Below are 14,225 nucleotides of genomic sequence, written 5' to 3'. Positions count from 1 at the left end.
TTGAGAAGCTATCGTTCAATTAGTGCATTAGAAAAGCCTGCCTTCACCTCTCTTGGTTAAGGGTGGCTTTGGAGCTTGAGTGTAAAAACTCCTTTCTCTCTTTACATTTCTTTCCTCTTCCCAAAAATGATTCAGGGGCCAGAGGAGTAGGGTAATGTTATATAAAAGTTAAAACTAATAGAATATTAATATAGTTAGTTAAGCTCTGAAACAATGGGCCCAAGTATATATTTGGTTCTCAGTTTGAGGGTCCAGATTTCCTAACTTCTTAGGATCAGCCTTGGTATTGATGTGGAACTAGGGTGAAGTCATCTAACTTGAGAATATGTTGAGAAATGAGGTTGGCAAGAATGAACTGCTAACAACCTTGCTGTTCTATTTTGTCCCCTTTTTGTTGGTTCTTATATTTTCCCTTTCTTTGAGACATGAGATAGCAGTCATTTTAACCCAGAACTGTGACCTTGCTATAAAACCTGCACAGGTACATGAGCAGCTTTAAGTTTTGTTTGAATAAATTATACTGAGGAACTAACTCTGCTTTCAGTTACATATATATTTATAGCATTAAGGCTCACAGATCTACTTTTTAGATTTTTTTCCCTCCCCTTTGATTACAAAATGAATGGAAATTTCATGCATTTGGTTGGGATTCTTTTAAAAATAGTATACAGTACATTATTCACTGTGCTATGAGTAACTCTTGAAGCTGGAGATGAGTCCTAAATAAAGGACTCTTAATTACAACTCTAGCTCTTCATCATACTCCCTTTGCCATACCAGCAGGTGCAGAATTGAAGATTCAAGTTCAATCTGCCATTTGAAAGGGGCCCTCACATATGTGTTTTAAATTTATGATTGTTACAAATTAGTGTATGGTGTTGTTAGCCTGTAGCATTTGTTTAAAAAAAAACTGTAAAGAAAAAAGGCAAATCTGCATTAAAACTTTGAAATGAATGAATTGTGGTGCCTTTGACCATGGATATGATGCTTTGGGGAAGTCAGTTTGTTGACGCTGTTGTAAGATTTTAAAAGGATTATCCCATGAAAGATACTGGGAATAGTGTTTCTGAGGAGGTGTATGAAAGAAAAAAATAATAAACATGCATATTCCCAATCTCACCTTAATTTTTTCGAGTAACAGTGTCAATATTCAAGATACCCAACCACAGGAATTCCCTGGTGGTCCAGTGATTAAGACTTGGTGCTTTCACTGCCATGGCCCATGTTCAGTCCCTGGTTAGGGATCTAACCATAAGCCATGTAGCACAGACAAAAAAAGAAAAGAAAAATCCAGCCACAGCAGGATGAAGAAATTTATGTAAAACTAATCTGCCAAATACTGATTTAATGTCACTCTACTTAGAAGCAGAAATGAACTTACGAGAAAGTATTTAAGGACGTTGTTCCCAGGTGAATGTAACCAGTTCATGTGTTCAGCGTAGGATGAGCTCCCTCACGTTGAATCTTCTTTAAATACACCAGAAGGACTTAAATTTCATTTATCACCGCCCCCCCGACCAAGTTAAGAAGTGAGTTTCCAGTCATTGTCCTTGTCTCTATAAAATGAACTAGGTTGCTCCTCAGAAGAAAGTTTTGTTTAAACGAGGTAACACTGAGGATACCTGTATTCCCAAACTTTACTCGAGACCTAAAATACCATTTTACAGTAGTTTGTTTTTTAAGCTAAGGCTTTTTTTAAGAGATGGAATGTCAGGGTCAATGTTAGACCTTGGTCTCTAAGGATGATGGTAAATCTCCAGGTTAATTCTCCCCAGTTAGCAGTTTCATTCCCTTAATTGCCTATGATATATGCTGAAATAACTTTGTTTGAATAGTTTTACATTCTGTTAGAATGTTTTAAAAAGCATGAAATACTTAAGACTGAAAAGAATAAAGGTCCTCTCCAGCAACATCTTCTCTTTTCCCTCTCCCAGGATCTGTATTCATATTCAGCTAAAATATAATTATACTTTGACTACAAAATTTTAAGGTTATTTTTATTTACAAGTTTTGAAAAATGTACATTTTTTACATGGGTTACTTATGCAAAGTTAGATTTAAAAGAGTGATAAATGCACAAAAGATGACAATGGAACATCAGACAAAACATTTACAAGCCTTGTCCCACACTGCTACTTAAAGGTACTGTCTAAAAGTATAAATATTCAAAGAAAAGACTGCAAACATTGACTTTAATGTTCTTATAATACTGAAAGGGAGGAAGAAACTAAAGCATGCAGCATTAACTGAGGATTTGAGTGGAAAACAGTTTGCCACAGATATGTTCCCTTCCTTGAGTTAATTGAAACTAAAAGAAAAACAATGTGGGATTATAAATTTGTTTACATAGGGCAGAACAGATCCTTTAGAAAGATTAAAGTTTCTCCAACCTTCCTAGCTTAATTAAAAACTAATGATTGTTTCCATTCCTCTGCTCCCACACCTCTTTAAAAAGTGAAAATCCAGAAGACTGCAGTATTCTGAAACTTAGCTTGGGTGTGTCCAGTGAATATCTTGCAAGGAGAGGATGTGTGAGTTAACATGATTGTGGCACTCCTTTGGCCAAGTCTTTTAACATTCTTCCTTCCTTCAGTAAAAAATAGTTCACATTGATTAAATCTTAGTATCACAGCCTTTTAAGCTTCCACTGCTCTTTCAAAGTGGATGTTTACAAGGATTTGTTTCCCTTTTTTCTACATGCCATATTCCAAAAATTCACTTCTAAATCTAACACAAGTGAAGGACCAGCCAGGGTGAAGGCTTCAGCAATCATTTTGTTAAAAACAACATTCCTGTCATCAAGCTATGCATAAGCACCACTTGTAAAACAATTCATTTTAAAAGCTTAGTGTAGGGTAACACAAAACTGCCCTAAAACTGTAAATAAGATACAAGAGAAGGGAAATTAAGCATTAGTATTTTTGCACGTAACCCAGGTACAGTACATTTGATCTCATAGAGGGTGTTCTCTGATGTTTAAGGAGAAGGTAGAAGGGATAGGAAAAGCTCGGCAAGGGAAGATGGAAACGGCACAACAGCTATTTTGCTTTTAATAAAGTAAATGTAATGACACTGAAGAACAGGAAGATGACAAACACATCGATACATATTTTCCTTATGACTGCTGCTTCTTTTCTTCCACCCAGGTCAACAGTCACGCCAGCTCTGTTCTACTATCGCAGAAACACGTTTTTCATACTCCCGCTTGTTCTCCTGGTACAGCTGAGCAGCCTGGCTATTTGCTGGACTATTGGGATTGGGTTCATCCAGTAGAGACTATAGAGACATTTTGTAACAAGTCAGTTCCTCAGTGCCTAGATACAATCACTTGAATTATCCTAGGTAGCAGCTAAATTTGCTCTCAGCGTGATAATCTTCAGTTACATTAGTCTGCTATAGCTAAGCAAATATGTTTTCTGGTGGCTTAGGTCTTAATGACCTACTTTTTACTTAACTTATGACTTTCAAAAAACAATTGCTAATATAAATGGATCAAAGGATAGTCACATTAAGGAAAATTCACCTGTATGGATGTTAAAATGGAAGACACATCATAGGTTGGACTCCAACGGTTCTGAAGTATGTCCAGACATATGCTACCATCTGCATAGACTAAGAGCATAGAAGTAGGTTATCTTAAACATAACAAAACCATTAAGGTTTTAACATCATAGTCAAGACAAATAGAGTCAAGAATACTTTGCTTTTGAGGTTTACAAAAGATTCCTAAGCTGCTTCTCAATTATATTCCTAAAAGAAGTGTCATAATCACTACTAGTGAAACAACTGGGATGATCAGAGAATGTCAAATATAATTTGTGTAAAACTGGAAGATACTTAGTGCTTGTTATTCTGAAAAAACTGTCCTGTTATCCAGGAAACCACATGAATTTTTTTTTAACAGGGTTCCCAGTCATCCACAGGCTTATGGGAAATTCATTCCACCAAATTTCTAAACACTACCTCTTACTGAAATAACAAAAGATAGCTCAGAGTTCACAAAGTTTCATTTTGGCATGAAGATAAAAATACCTGATGCCCTGGAATATTAACCTGAATAAAAGGTAAGTTGTTCTAGGCTTGCTACTAGGAAGGGAAAAAAAGTGAAGTACTAAGATAGAATCACCTGTGGTACTTTTCTAATATACTGTATACCTGGACCTTAACCACAGAATCTGATATTCAGCAGGTCTGGAGTGAGGCCAGGGCATCCATAGCTTTTAAATGTTCCATGCTAATTCTGATTTGCATCCAAAGCTGAAAACGGTTGTTTTAAATGCTAGTGAATATAATTACAACACAAAATTACCCCAATCTGGCCTTACATTAAAAGGAAACCTCAAGAACACCTTTATTTTTATTTATTAAGTAAATGATAAAATCATCAAAACCAGAAGGCTCTCAGATTCCAAACAAAGGCAGTGTCCCTTCACAGCTTCATTCTAGGACCTAGACCGAGACAGCAATAGGCCACCATGAACAAGACCAGCTTTCAGAAAACAGTAAGATGCCTACACAAATACTCAGGTACTACAGACGAATAAGTAGGAAATGTGGAATACTTCCCCAAATAAACAATACAGCAATTTAGAATACTCTATTAAAAAGAGATACTTGCCATTTGGATGGAACATCTTAGAGACAAATCTAACCGTCGGTGGCTTATTCGGATATTCCTCAGTGAATTCTATTGTAAGCTTAAAGGTTCCTGTAATTAGAAAAACAACGGTTAAGAACATTTATCATTTTGTTCAGTAGTACTTTGTTTTTAATGCTACATGACTTGTTTCTCAAGTATTATATGAAATAATGCAAAGATAGAGAGTAGAGAGGAGAGACCAGGTAGGAGGTACAGCTTGAGGAACTGCCCCAAACAGGAACAGTGTGAGAACCGCCGCTTGAAGCTGATTCAGTTTTTGCTTTTCCATTATTCTCCCCCAAACTTAAATTCAGCTATCTTAAACTCAAAATTACTGCCTGCGGGATAACTTCAGCCCCTGTATATTTTGAAGACATCCTTAAAATGACAAGCAACTACAGCCAAAATTTGGCCCTCCTCCTTTAGAAGACTGAAAGACCTTAATAAAGTCCAATCTTCATCAGCTGTCATCTTAAACTCTCCAGTGATTTTTAAACGGACTAGAAAGAATGAGCACAAAGGTTCAAAAACCAATGTTAGAAATACAAATCAACAATCAAATTATTTTTAAAACAGCAGGGAATAAGTATAAAAGTGTTCCCTGGCTCCTTTTCATGTAATAGCAACTCTATAATGAAAACATAATTGAATGTAAGCCAGAAAAAACTTCACAGTCTCTCTTAAAAACCCTTAAGTATGACTCACAAGATACTTAACTATAAAACCAACTCAATAATTCACACTAATGGAGGGAATTAATGGCAGAAATAATTTAAAAATCACATTAGATTGCATTCGTGTCTCCAGTAAAGTTCTTTCTAATGATGTTTGTTTACGCTACCATTGAAACAAATTATTTTTCTTGAATATGTGTCAACTAAGGTCACGGGAGGCCCTAAAACATACTAGGTTAGAAACTTATAAGAAATAGACAAGCTGGATCTAATTCAAGAATTGTTGGGGGACTTCCCTGGCGGTCCAGTGGTTAAGACTCCATGCTTCCACTGCAGGGGAGCAGGGGATGTGGGTTCATCCCTGGCTGGGGAACTAAGATCCCACATGCCACGAGGCACAGCCAAACAACAAAAAAAGAATTGTTGGAAGTTGTGATTTGGGGAGATTATTTCCTTCAAGATGTTATTTTTAATTGGTTTTAATAAATTCAAGAAAACAACTGGGCAACTGTTTTTTCCTGACTGAAATTTCTTCAAGTAATCTTAAGGAACCAGTTACTATCTGCTATAAGGTGATGCATGTTCCAATCTATTACTCTGGTCCATTTAATACATTACTTATTCTAATACAATAGACCACACTTCAGATAAGATTATAATGTGTTACTAGTTCCTTCAGAGTTAGGAATTTATTTCTTCCTTGCTTCCATTCCACCTTTCCACTTAAGAAAAAAGGTCACAATCATTTTACTCCTAGATGTTACATATAACAATACCAAAATGTGTTTTCTACCAGCAAACTCACAGTAAACAATTTGCTAACAAAGGCGCCCTTGGTATGAACATGTGTCCCAAAGTTTCAGAATAATGTAAAATGCAACATACGGAGACATATTCAAGAAACTATTTTTACTCCCTAAAATTTAAAGTCAGATCTAAAGATACTATGAATTATAACTAAGGACAAACAGTATAGTATTTTGAAATGGATAAACATGCTCTAGTCCATCAGAACACACTTCACCTTTATCACCACCTGGTCATAACTCTTCCTATTTTTTAGGGAGAAAGCACAGTTCTTCTTTTTCAGTTCTACTAATAATATAATATGCAAGAAAAACTGGGAATGAGTGTGAGTTCAAAACTTTGAGCTTCCTTATGTATCTCAAGTATAAACACATTTGGCTCAGTGTTGATACACACTTAAATTATAGCTTAGAGATTTATCATCAAGAAATTGCTCTAAAATTGGGCAGATTTAATAGTGTGCAGAGCTCCCAGGTACTTTAAATTAAAACCATCATTAAATATGGTACTTAAAGGTGGTAAAGCCACACAGAAGGCAAGCGTAAGTATAAACAGTGGGGCAAAGTGGAAGCTTTGCAGTCAGATCTAGGTTCAAATCCTTGCTTTGCTACTTGCTCGTTATGAAACCGTGGGGGAAGCTGCTTAACTTGACTATAACTCAAGTTCCTCATCTGGAAAATGGGTTAATAATAATGCTCACTACATAACACTGTTGTGAGGTTTAAATGAGGCAAAGATGCACAGTGATATAAAACAAGTACTTCATAAATACTTTAGTTACAATAATTCTACAGTTTCACATCTCTAGACCCAGTTGAAGGAGGCAAAACCCCAAAATCCAAACCATTATCAGTAAGAAAAATACAATTAATGAATTCAAATACTAGATAGTACTTTCTTTCTGACCTACACCAAACACTCACAGTGAAACGCAAGTTGAGAACATAAGCTGGTGGTTCACAAAACCCTTGACTTGAGCTTTCTGCCTACTGCTTGCTGAAAAGTTCAACAAGGTGGTTACCTAGCTACCAAAGAAGTTAATCAAGTCTTTTAGAACAGCTTACTTAATATCTTGAGAAGTGAAACCACCTGCTTATGTCAATATGAATATAAATTAGTAGGACTTACCCACATCTTACTCAAAGTACACATTTAAAGGGATGTTTCATACTTTTAGCTGCATTAAACAATAAGAACCTCTTCAGTACAAGTTTCATTGCAATTTCTGAGACCCAAAATGAACGATAAGGATATTTAAAATCCTAGAATTAATATTATGCAATTGAGCCTAAGCTTATCCTCTGAATATTTAGAAGGCTAGGCTTTAAAATAATTGAAAACTTGAGCCTCGCCTTTATTGTACACAACCTGTACTGATTTTTTTATCTTCCTGAGGAGGCCACAACATTGTAAGGAAAGTATGAATTAATCCATCTATACCTAGGGACCCGGACAACTATAGAAATGTGTTAAATGGCTGATGTATGGCAATAGGGAGTGATTTGGTTAGTGTATGTTCTGCCTAAAAACAGTCACAAATTCAACCTTTGAAAATATTGTATTGGACAAAGAAAGCACCTCTGTAGGTGTTTTCTGCCATTTAGCCACCAGTTTGTGACCCCTGAGGAGGAAGCAAAGTATATATACTTAAATTTTTTTAATGATTGAAAAAGTCTGACTTTTAAGATAATAATCAACCTTCATTACAGGATTTATGTACCTTAAGAACAGCCCTTGTGGACTGTTTAAGTGATTCATTTAAAAATAAAGACACCAAATTCTTAAGAATACATCCACTGTAAAAATCAAATACTAGTATCTTACTGTTTCTATTAACAATTTTCAGATGATGCGGTGGAGAATACATTGTTTCTTAACCTTCATATTCAGCATACATGCCAAGATATTTTATGAAGATGCATTCAATGTTTTGTTTGGTAGTGTAAGCTCTTGGGAACATAGTCCTCTTACTTCAAGTGTGTGAAGTTAAATTGAAATACCTTGAAGAGTTCCTATATTTAAAAGTTCAGCTCTTTAACTAGGGCCTAGCTGTTCTGGAAACGTCTGCTCCAGATGGTTACAAGGAATCAGCAAAAGTAGTTTTGAAGCTGTTGATTTGTATCATACATTGGCAACAGCAAAATCAACTATGCCACTTGTTCCTAATCGGGCCTTTCCAGTAAATTTCCTAGCTGTAAATGAAGTATTTTTAAATGGTAAAAAAATTCTTGTAACCTTGGTTAGTGTTCGAGACACCTGAGGATGCATTCAGGGATAGCAGACTACTCAAAAGAATGAATCAGAAAAGGGTACTGTCATTTAGCCTGAGTAACTCCTTTCAGTAATGTAAGGGTGGAGAGACACATCATCAAAAATAGAACCAGTAATGTCAAGGGGGAAGGTCCAGGTAGATAATGGATTCCATAAGTACTTTTCCAATTCATACCACTTAAAGCGAGAGAAGCACCCTTGAAATATTTAAGTTGCCAACCCCTAGCAAAGCGATGTACTATTAATAAAGTTGTGCCCAGCATAAAGCAGTCTGAATAAAATCAGGAGGAAAAAAGAAGCCAATGAAAATAAAGCCTGCTGGAGCTAAAGCAAATACACAGCTAATCTGCACATAAAGCTTAAGTATGAAGAACCAGCACCGATCTAATGGAGGAAAATTAAGCCTAGCTAGCTTTTGCTATGGATCAGGATCAGTTCAAATGATTTACCGCACGCGCCAAAGTAGTATGCCTTCAGGATCACACTCCCCTGCTGTCATTTCATCAAAGCACTGAAGAACAGTGATATTTAACCAGGAGGTGAAGGCAGAAAAGAAACTAAAAGTATCCAAGTTACTGTCTACAGTCTGCTAGAGAAATCTGAGTGTTTGAGACAAATCCTAGAATTGGTTGATACTCATTTACCTCACAACATCCTGTGGTTGGTAACATCCAAAGGCAATCTGACTTGGCAACTGTTTCTACTGAGTAGTTTGTTGAAATTCTTTTGTTGCCACCTTCAAATGGAGGTGTATGCATATGTGTGTGCATATGTATACAGATCTCTCTCAAATGCTCTGTGACCAAAGGAATACAAGGCATTGAGAAGAAAATAAATAACAGAAAGACCCTTTTCTGTTTAAAGATGTCAATCATCAGTTCAAATACTTTTAATCATCTTTTTAAATGCATTAAGCTTTCAAAAGCAATTAACTACACACACACATGCACACACAATTGAGTGCACATAAAACTATATCAATGTCAATTTCCTGGTTGTGCACAGTCATTCAAGATGTTACCAAGGGAGAGGGGGGAACAGGTGAAGGGTATACAAGGTCTCTCTGTATTATTACTTATTACAACTCCACACAAATCTATAATTATATCAAAACAAGAAGCTTTAAAAAGCCCTTAAAAAGCAACTTAGTGTGTTTTTAAAAGTCAAACCTAAACCTAAAAATCATGTACGTATAAGTACGTGTAGTATCTTGAAGCAGGTTGGACACTGGTAAGAGAGTACATTAAGGCTCCCCTCAATTGTGAAACTCCCTTGAGATCACTGATCATAAAGTCTTGATAAAAGCACATGCTGAAAACTCATTTAAAAATATGAAACAACAAGTTGGCTATTGAAGGTGTCAGTAAAGACCATCTTAAAGCAGTGAGGCTGAAAAGCACTCAATGTCAGATTGTAGAAACCAGACAGTTGTGTGCAAGGCATTCTTGCATCCATTCAACATCCAACAACACACATGAAGCACCTGCTGAACACAGTTCCCACCCTTATGACAGAATCCTGAACCAGATGGTCCCTGGGGTCTCCAAGTCTATCAGCAAGTGGTTGGGTTGATCCTAACTCAGTATCCTGATGGAGGCGGTGGTGATGCTGAATTTAGCAGGATCACATCCCAAACCTCACAAACCCTTAACATCAGTGGTATCATGCTCCTTTTAAAAAGTGACTGCCTTACTCAGATTTTTTTAAGCAGCAGGAAAAAAGGTGCAGTTTTAGTCAAGCGGACAATAGCCAGAACAACCTGCCACAGACTGGACTCTTCTCAAGCCTTTAGTAGGCAGAGGCTAGGGAGAAGCGGGTTATTAAGTAGGAGGCACTTCCAGGCTGACTGGGAAACCCTTTCCCCAGAAGATCAGGGTCCCGAAAGGTGGGTAAAGAAACTCTCTTACCATCCTCAAACGGGGTCCCTTCAGGCCTACAACACAAGAGAGAAACAAGTCAGTTCCCGCAGCGGGGGCTCCTCTCTCCCCGGTTCATCTGAGGAGGTGGCTATTATGAGCTCTGCTCGCCCCACCTCTGGTAAACCACCCACTTCCCGGGTTGCAAAGCCACTACCAAGAGAGCTTTGGGGCTCCGAAACCCCAGGCAGGCCGAAGCGCCACCGCTCCCCGCCCCGCCCCCCTCCGAACCCCAAATGGTTCCCCTGGCAGCGGGAACCGACCTAATCGACGCACAGGCTCCGGGGAGGCGCCTAGGCCCAACGAGCCCCAAATCTTCTTGCTCAGTCCCCGCCTCCGCACCGGGCCGATCCCAGCGGGCACACGGGTCCCCCAGCTCTCACCACCACCCGGAACGCAGACTCACCCAAAAATGACCGCGTTCCAAACCATAATGTTGTTCTCGGACGGAGCCCCGCTGACTCCGGCTGGAGGATCCTCCTGCAACCTTCAGGGAAACAACACAGGCACCTCCCGCTATCCAGCCCCCGCCGCCAGCCCGACCCGCTGCCGGCCCCGCCCTGCGCCCCGGCCGCAGCCCCCGGCCCCCAGAGTCCCGGGCGGGTTACCTCTTGAAGTCCCTCATGAGACGCCGCCGAGCCGGGGTGGACATGTCTCTAGCGGGGTCAGGGGTGGGGCATACACCGAGCTCTCGGGTCCCCGCGGGTGGTGAGGAGGCGGAGGAAGCCGGAGGAACCAACGAAGAAGCGCCTAGAGGAACCGCACTGCCTCTCCTAAGTCGAGGGTCGGTCTGGCGCCGGCTTAGCACCACCCCAGAGTAGACCGGGGCTGAACCAACCTGGAAGGAAAGAACGGGGGTGGAACGCCAAAGGCCGGACAGGCCGTACCAAGACGGGACAGGGGTGGGGGGAGGGACGGAAAGTTGCTTAGGTCATTAAACCCCTAAGGGACGCGGGGAGCCAGGGTGAGAAGCAAGCTGCGGGCCTCAAGTTAATTGCCGGGAATGCAATAGGATCGGGTGGTGGAATTGGTCCACCTTCACTTGCCAATTCTAAGACGAACCATGGGAAGCTTTTTTTCTGGTTTTCCTTTTTCTTCTTTTTTTTTTGAGATCAGATCACTTATTTAAAGTGCACACAGTGGTTGAGGGGGAAAAGGATGAAGTCTCAATCTCAATGAGGACAGAGTGGAGGAAGGCGAAACCGGTTCTCCTAAAGCCGGAACTCTAGGGGGTACACCTCCTACGGACACGGGAAGCTGGGGAGGAACCTGTGTGACTGGTCAAAATCACTGAACATCCGAAGAGTAAATCAACCTCGACGGTGAGGTCGAGGGTCCCCCTTCTCTATGGGATGAATGTGCGGGCCCCAACATTTAGGCCGATGATTACCCCAAAGCAGAATGAAATGGTGGTGTGTGTCCTGGGGGAGGGAATGAAAGCTGGAGGCAAGCAGAATAAGGCTTTAGCTTTGGGCACTCACAATTTGGCTCTGGAACCACATTTCCCCTTGACAGTTCAACAAGCCAAGTGGCTACTATATGTTCAGAAGAGTCCAAGGGTATGAGAATATCCGATTGCAGAGAATTGGAAGAGCAGTGAGTCTGAAGTAAAAGGAACGGTAAGATGCAGGTGAAAAAGCTGTAGGTTGCAGGGAAGAGTCACAGTTAGTATGTGGACCTGCAAAAGCAATAACAGTTTTAAAGAATATTTTTTAAAAAGGTCAACCCCAAATAACATAGAAGGTAGGCAAAATACGCATTTAAGAATTTTTTGGAAACATGAGAAAAGTAGGTTTAGGTTCACTCAGGGAGAGTTTTGAATGCCAAGCTAATGGCTTCCTTGGAAGTTGGTTGAGCAGAAAGGCAAGGTGATCAGAGCTGTACTCATTGGAGACGGGTCCCAGGACAGCAACTAGAAGACTCTTGAAGTATTCCAGGTGAGAGGTAGTGAACCAGGCAATGACAATAAAAACAGAAAGGACTTGCCAACAGAATGTGGGGACAAGAGAGAGGAAGGAGTCTACGGAGGCTCAAGTTCTGGGGACTTCCCTGGTGGTTCAGAGGTTAGGGCTCTGTGCTTCCAATGCAGGGGACATCGGTCAACCCCTGGTCCCAGAATTAAGATCCCCACAAGCCTCCAAGTGCAGTGTGGCCAAACAATGGCTCAAGTTCTAACCCCCAAGATAATTGGGAGTTTGAAGTACCATTACCTGAATAAGGGAAAAGAGAGGGGAAGGGCAGTTTGGGGACAGAATATCTGGGGACTTGCTGAGTTCATGGGACTAGTGAGACATCTACCTGAAGATATCCAGAAGATATCAGATGTGCAGGAATTTGTTTCTAAAATGGGAAACAGGAGGCACTTGACAATGGTAATGATTCTAGCTGCTGCTTTACAACAGGTACTCTCATGGCCAAGGATTTATATCTCCCATTAATTCTAATATATCGGTTAAGCAAATCTCCCTAATATACCATCACATTATGGCTGTGGTGGGAAGGGGGTACAAAAGTAAATTTAAAAATTTCCTTTTCCTCTCATCTAGGAGCTTGCTGTCTACTAATACACACATACGGAATCAACAAAAGCAAGATTTATGAAAGCAAGTGCATTCGTTTTCTATTGATGTTTAGCAAATTGCCACAAGCTGTTAGCCAACTTCAGTTCCCTGTGGTTGCAGGACTGAAGGCCCCATTTCCTTACTGGCTGCCAGCCAGGGACCAGTTTCAGCTCCTAGACGTTATCTACACTCCTTGCCATGTGGCCTACTCCATCTTCAGATCCAGCAGCAGAGAATTTCTCTCCCAGCAAATCCCTATCACACTTTTAAAAAATGTATTTCTTTTCCTCTCACAATTTGAATCTCTTTCTTTAGGAAGAGCCCAGCTCACTTTAAGGCCTTATCTGATTAGGTCAGGCCCACCCCAGATAATCTCCTGATCTTCAAATCATCTCATTTGGCACCTTAATTATATCTGCAAAATTGCCTGATAGCAGAACTCAGATTACTATTTGACTGAATAGCTCAAGAAGTGACCAGAAATCTTGAGGAAGGAGGTGGCATCTTAGAATTCTGCCTCCAGAGCAGCAGCAAATTGCAGAGCAGAAACAAGTGACTCCACAGATGCTGAAGAATCTGTACAGCAGGGGTATCATCAGTCTGGTGGGGTTAGAGCAAGCTTCCTGAAATAGGTTTATTTCAGTGTTGCTTCAGAAGAGACAAAAGCAGGACTAGGGAGGGAAGAACACAAGTGGCTCCTGAACAACACAAACGTGGACGTGGGGCTTAACTAGGATCTGGGGATAGTGGGCAGATTAGAGAGGCTAATGCAGACTGTCAAGACCTTGACTTGGAAAAGTGAGGATGACAGAAGTTGATTAAATGCCCTTAAGTGTGAGGATGAGGAATTCAGGCTTGCTAGGCAGCTTTTATAGGTGTTTGAGCCTGAGAGAGGTGTTCTGAAAACATCCCACTGAGAAATGGTATATAGTATACTGGAGAGGAGGTGAGGTCTGGGAGGTTTCTGGCTATAAGGGACTGGGTATAAATGTCTGAAACTCACTGACGGCTAGAGATGTGTGTGAGTGTGTTGTGGGCTTGTCTGTTTTCTGAAATTCCTTTGCTGTATGGCTAAGAAGTAGCTCTTTGGGAGCCCCAGGGCACCACAGTGTGGGGAGAGCATTGCCTGACTGCAGAGTGGAACTGCATTGCAGGAACACTGTGCCCCCACATTCCTCATCAGAAGCAGGGTTGTCATAGCAAGCAGCACACAGAAGATAGTTCTCCAGCACAGACGGTTATACGACTGGAATGTACCAACTATAGCAGAGCTGGCCAAGCCTTCCTTCCACCCCCCTTCCCACCTTGATATCTTGAAGAAATACCTTCTACACAGGCAAGCATCCCCCCTTCCCTC

The 14,225-nt window shown here is 40.4% G+C and overlaps 1 protein-coding gene across 1 annotated transcript; it reads right to left on the bottom strand.

Annotated features, from left to right (window-relative positions):
- Positions 1-1,983: 1,983 nt before the first annotated feature.
- Positions 1,984-11,155, bottom strand: UBE2A (ubiquitin conjugating enzyme E2 A). The gene is made up of 6 exons (XM_020888100.2): positions 10,916-11,155; positions 10,714-10,794; positions 10,299-10,324; positions 4,619-4,708; positions 3,524-3,612; positions 1,984-3,276 (listed from the first exon to the last, which is right to left on the bottom strand). Exons 1-6 carry the CDS (start codon positions 10,957-10,959, stop codon positions 3,148-3,150), a joined length of 459 nt encoding a protein of 152 aa, XP_020743759.1. The 5' UTR covers positions 10,960-11,155; the 3' UTR covers positions 1,984-3,147.
- Between the last annotated feature and the right edge of the window lie 3,070 nt (positions 11,156-14,225).

Source organism: Odocoileus virginianus, unplaced genomic scaffold (genome assembly GCF_023699985.2).
Source record: "Odocoileus virginianus isolate 20LAN1187 ecotype Illinois unplaced genomic scaffold, Ovbor_1.2 Unplaced_Scaffold_20, whole genome shotgun sequence".
Taxonomy (NCBI): domain Eukaryota; kingdom Metazoa; phylum Chordata; class Mammalia; order Artiodactyla; family Cervidae; genus Odocoileus; species Odocoileus virginianus.
Note: the sequence above shows the minus strand (reverse complement) of the source record. Positions and strands in the feature narration are given on the sequence as shown.

Coding starts and splice junctions, on each gene's coding strand:
- UBE2A (XM_020888100.2), bottom strand. CDS start 10,959: ATGTCCACCCCGGCTCGGCGGCGTCTCATGAGGGACTTCAAGAG. Junction 10,795..10,915: donor CTCATGAGGGACTTCAAGAG/GTAACCCGCCCG, acceptor GTTTCCCTGAAG/GTTGCAGGAGGATCCTCCAG. Junction 3,613..4,618: donor TAAGATGTTCCATCCAAATG/GCAAGTATCTCT, acceptor CTATGCTCTTAG/TCTATGCAGATGGTAGCATA.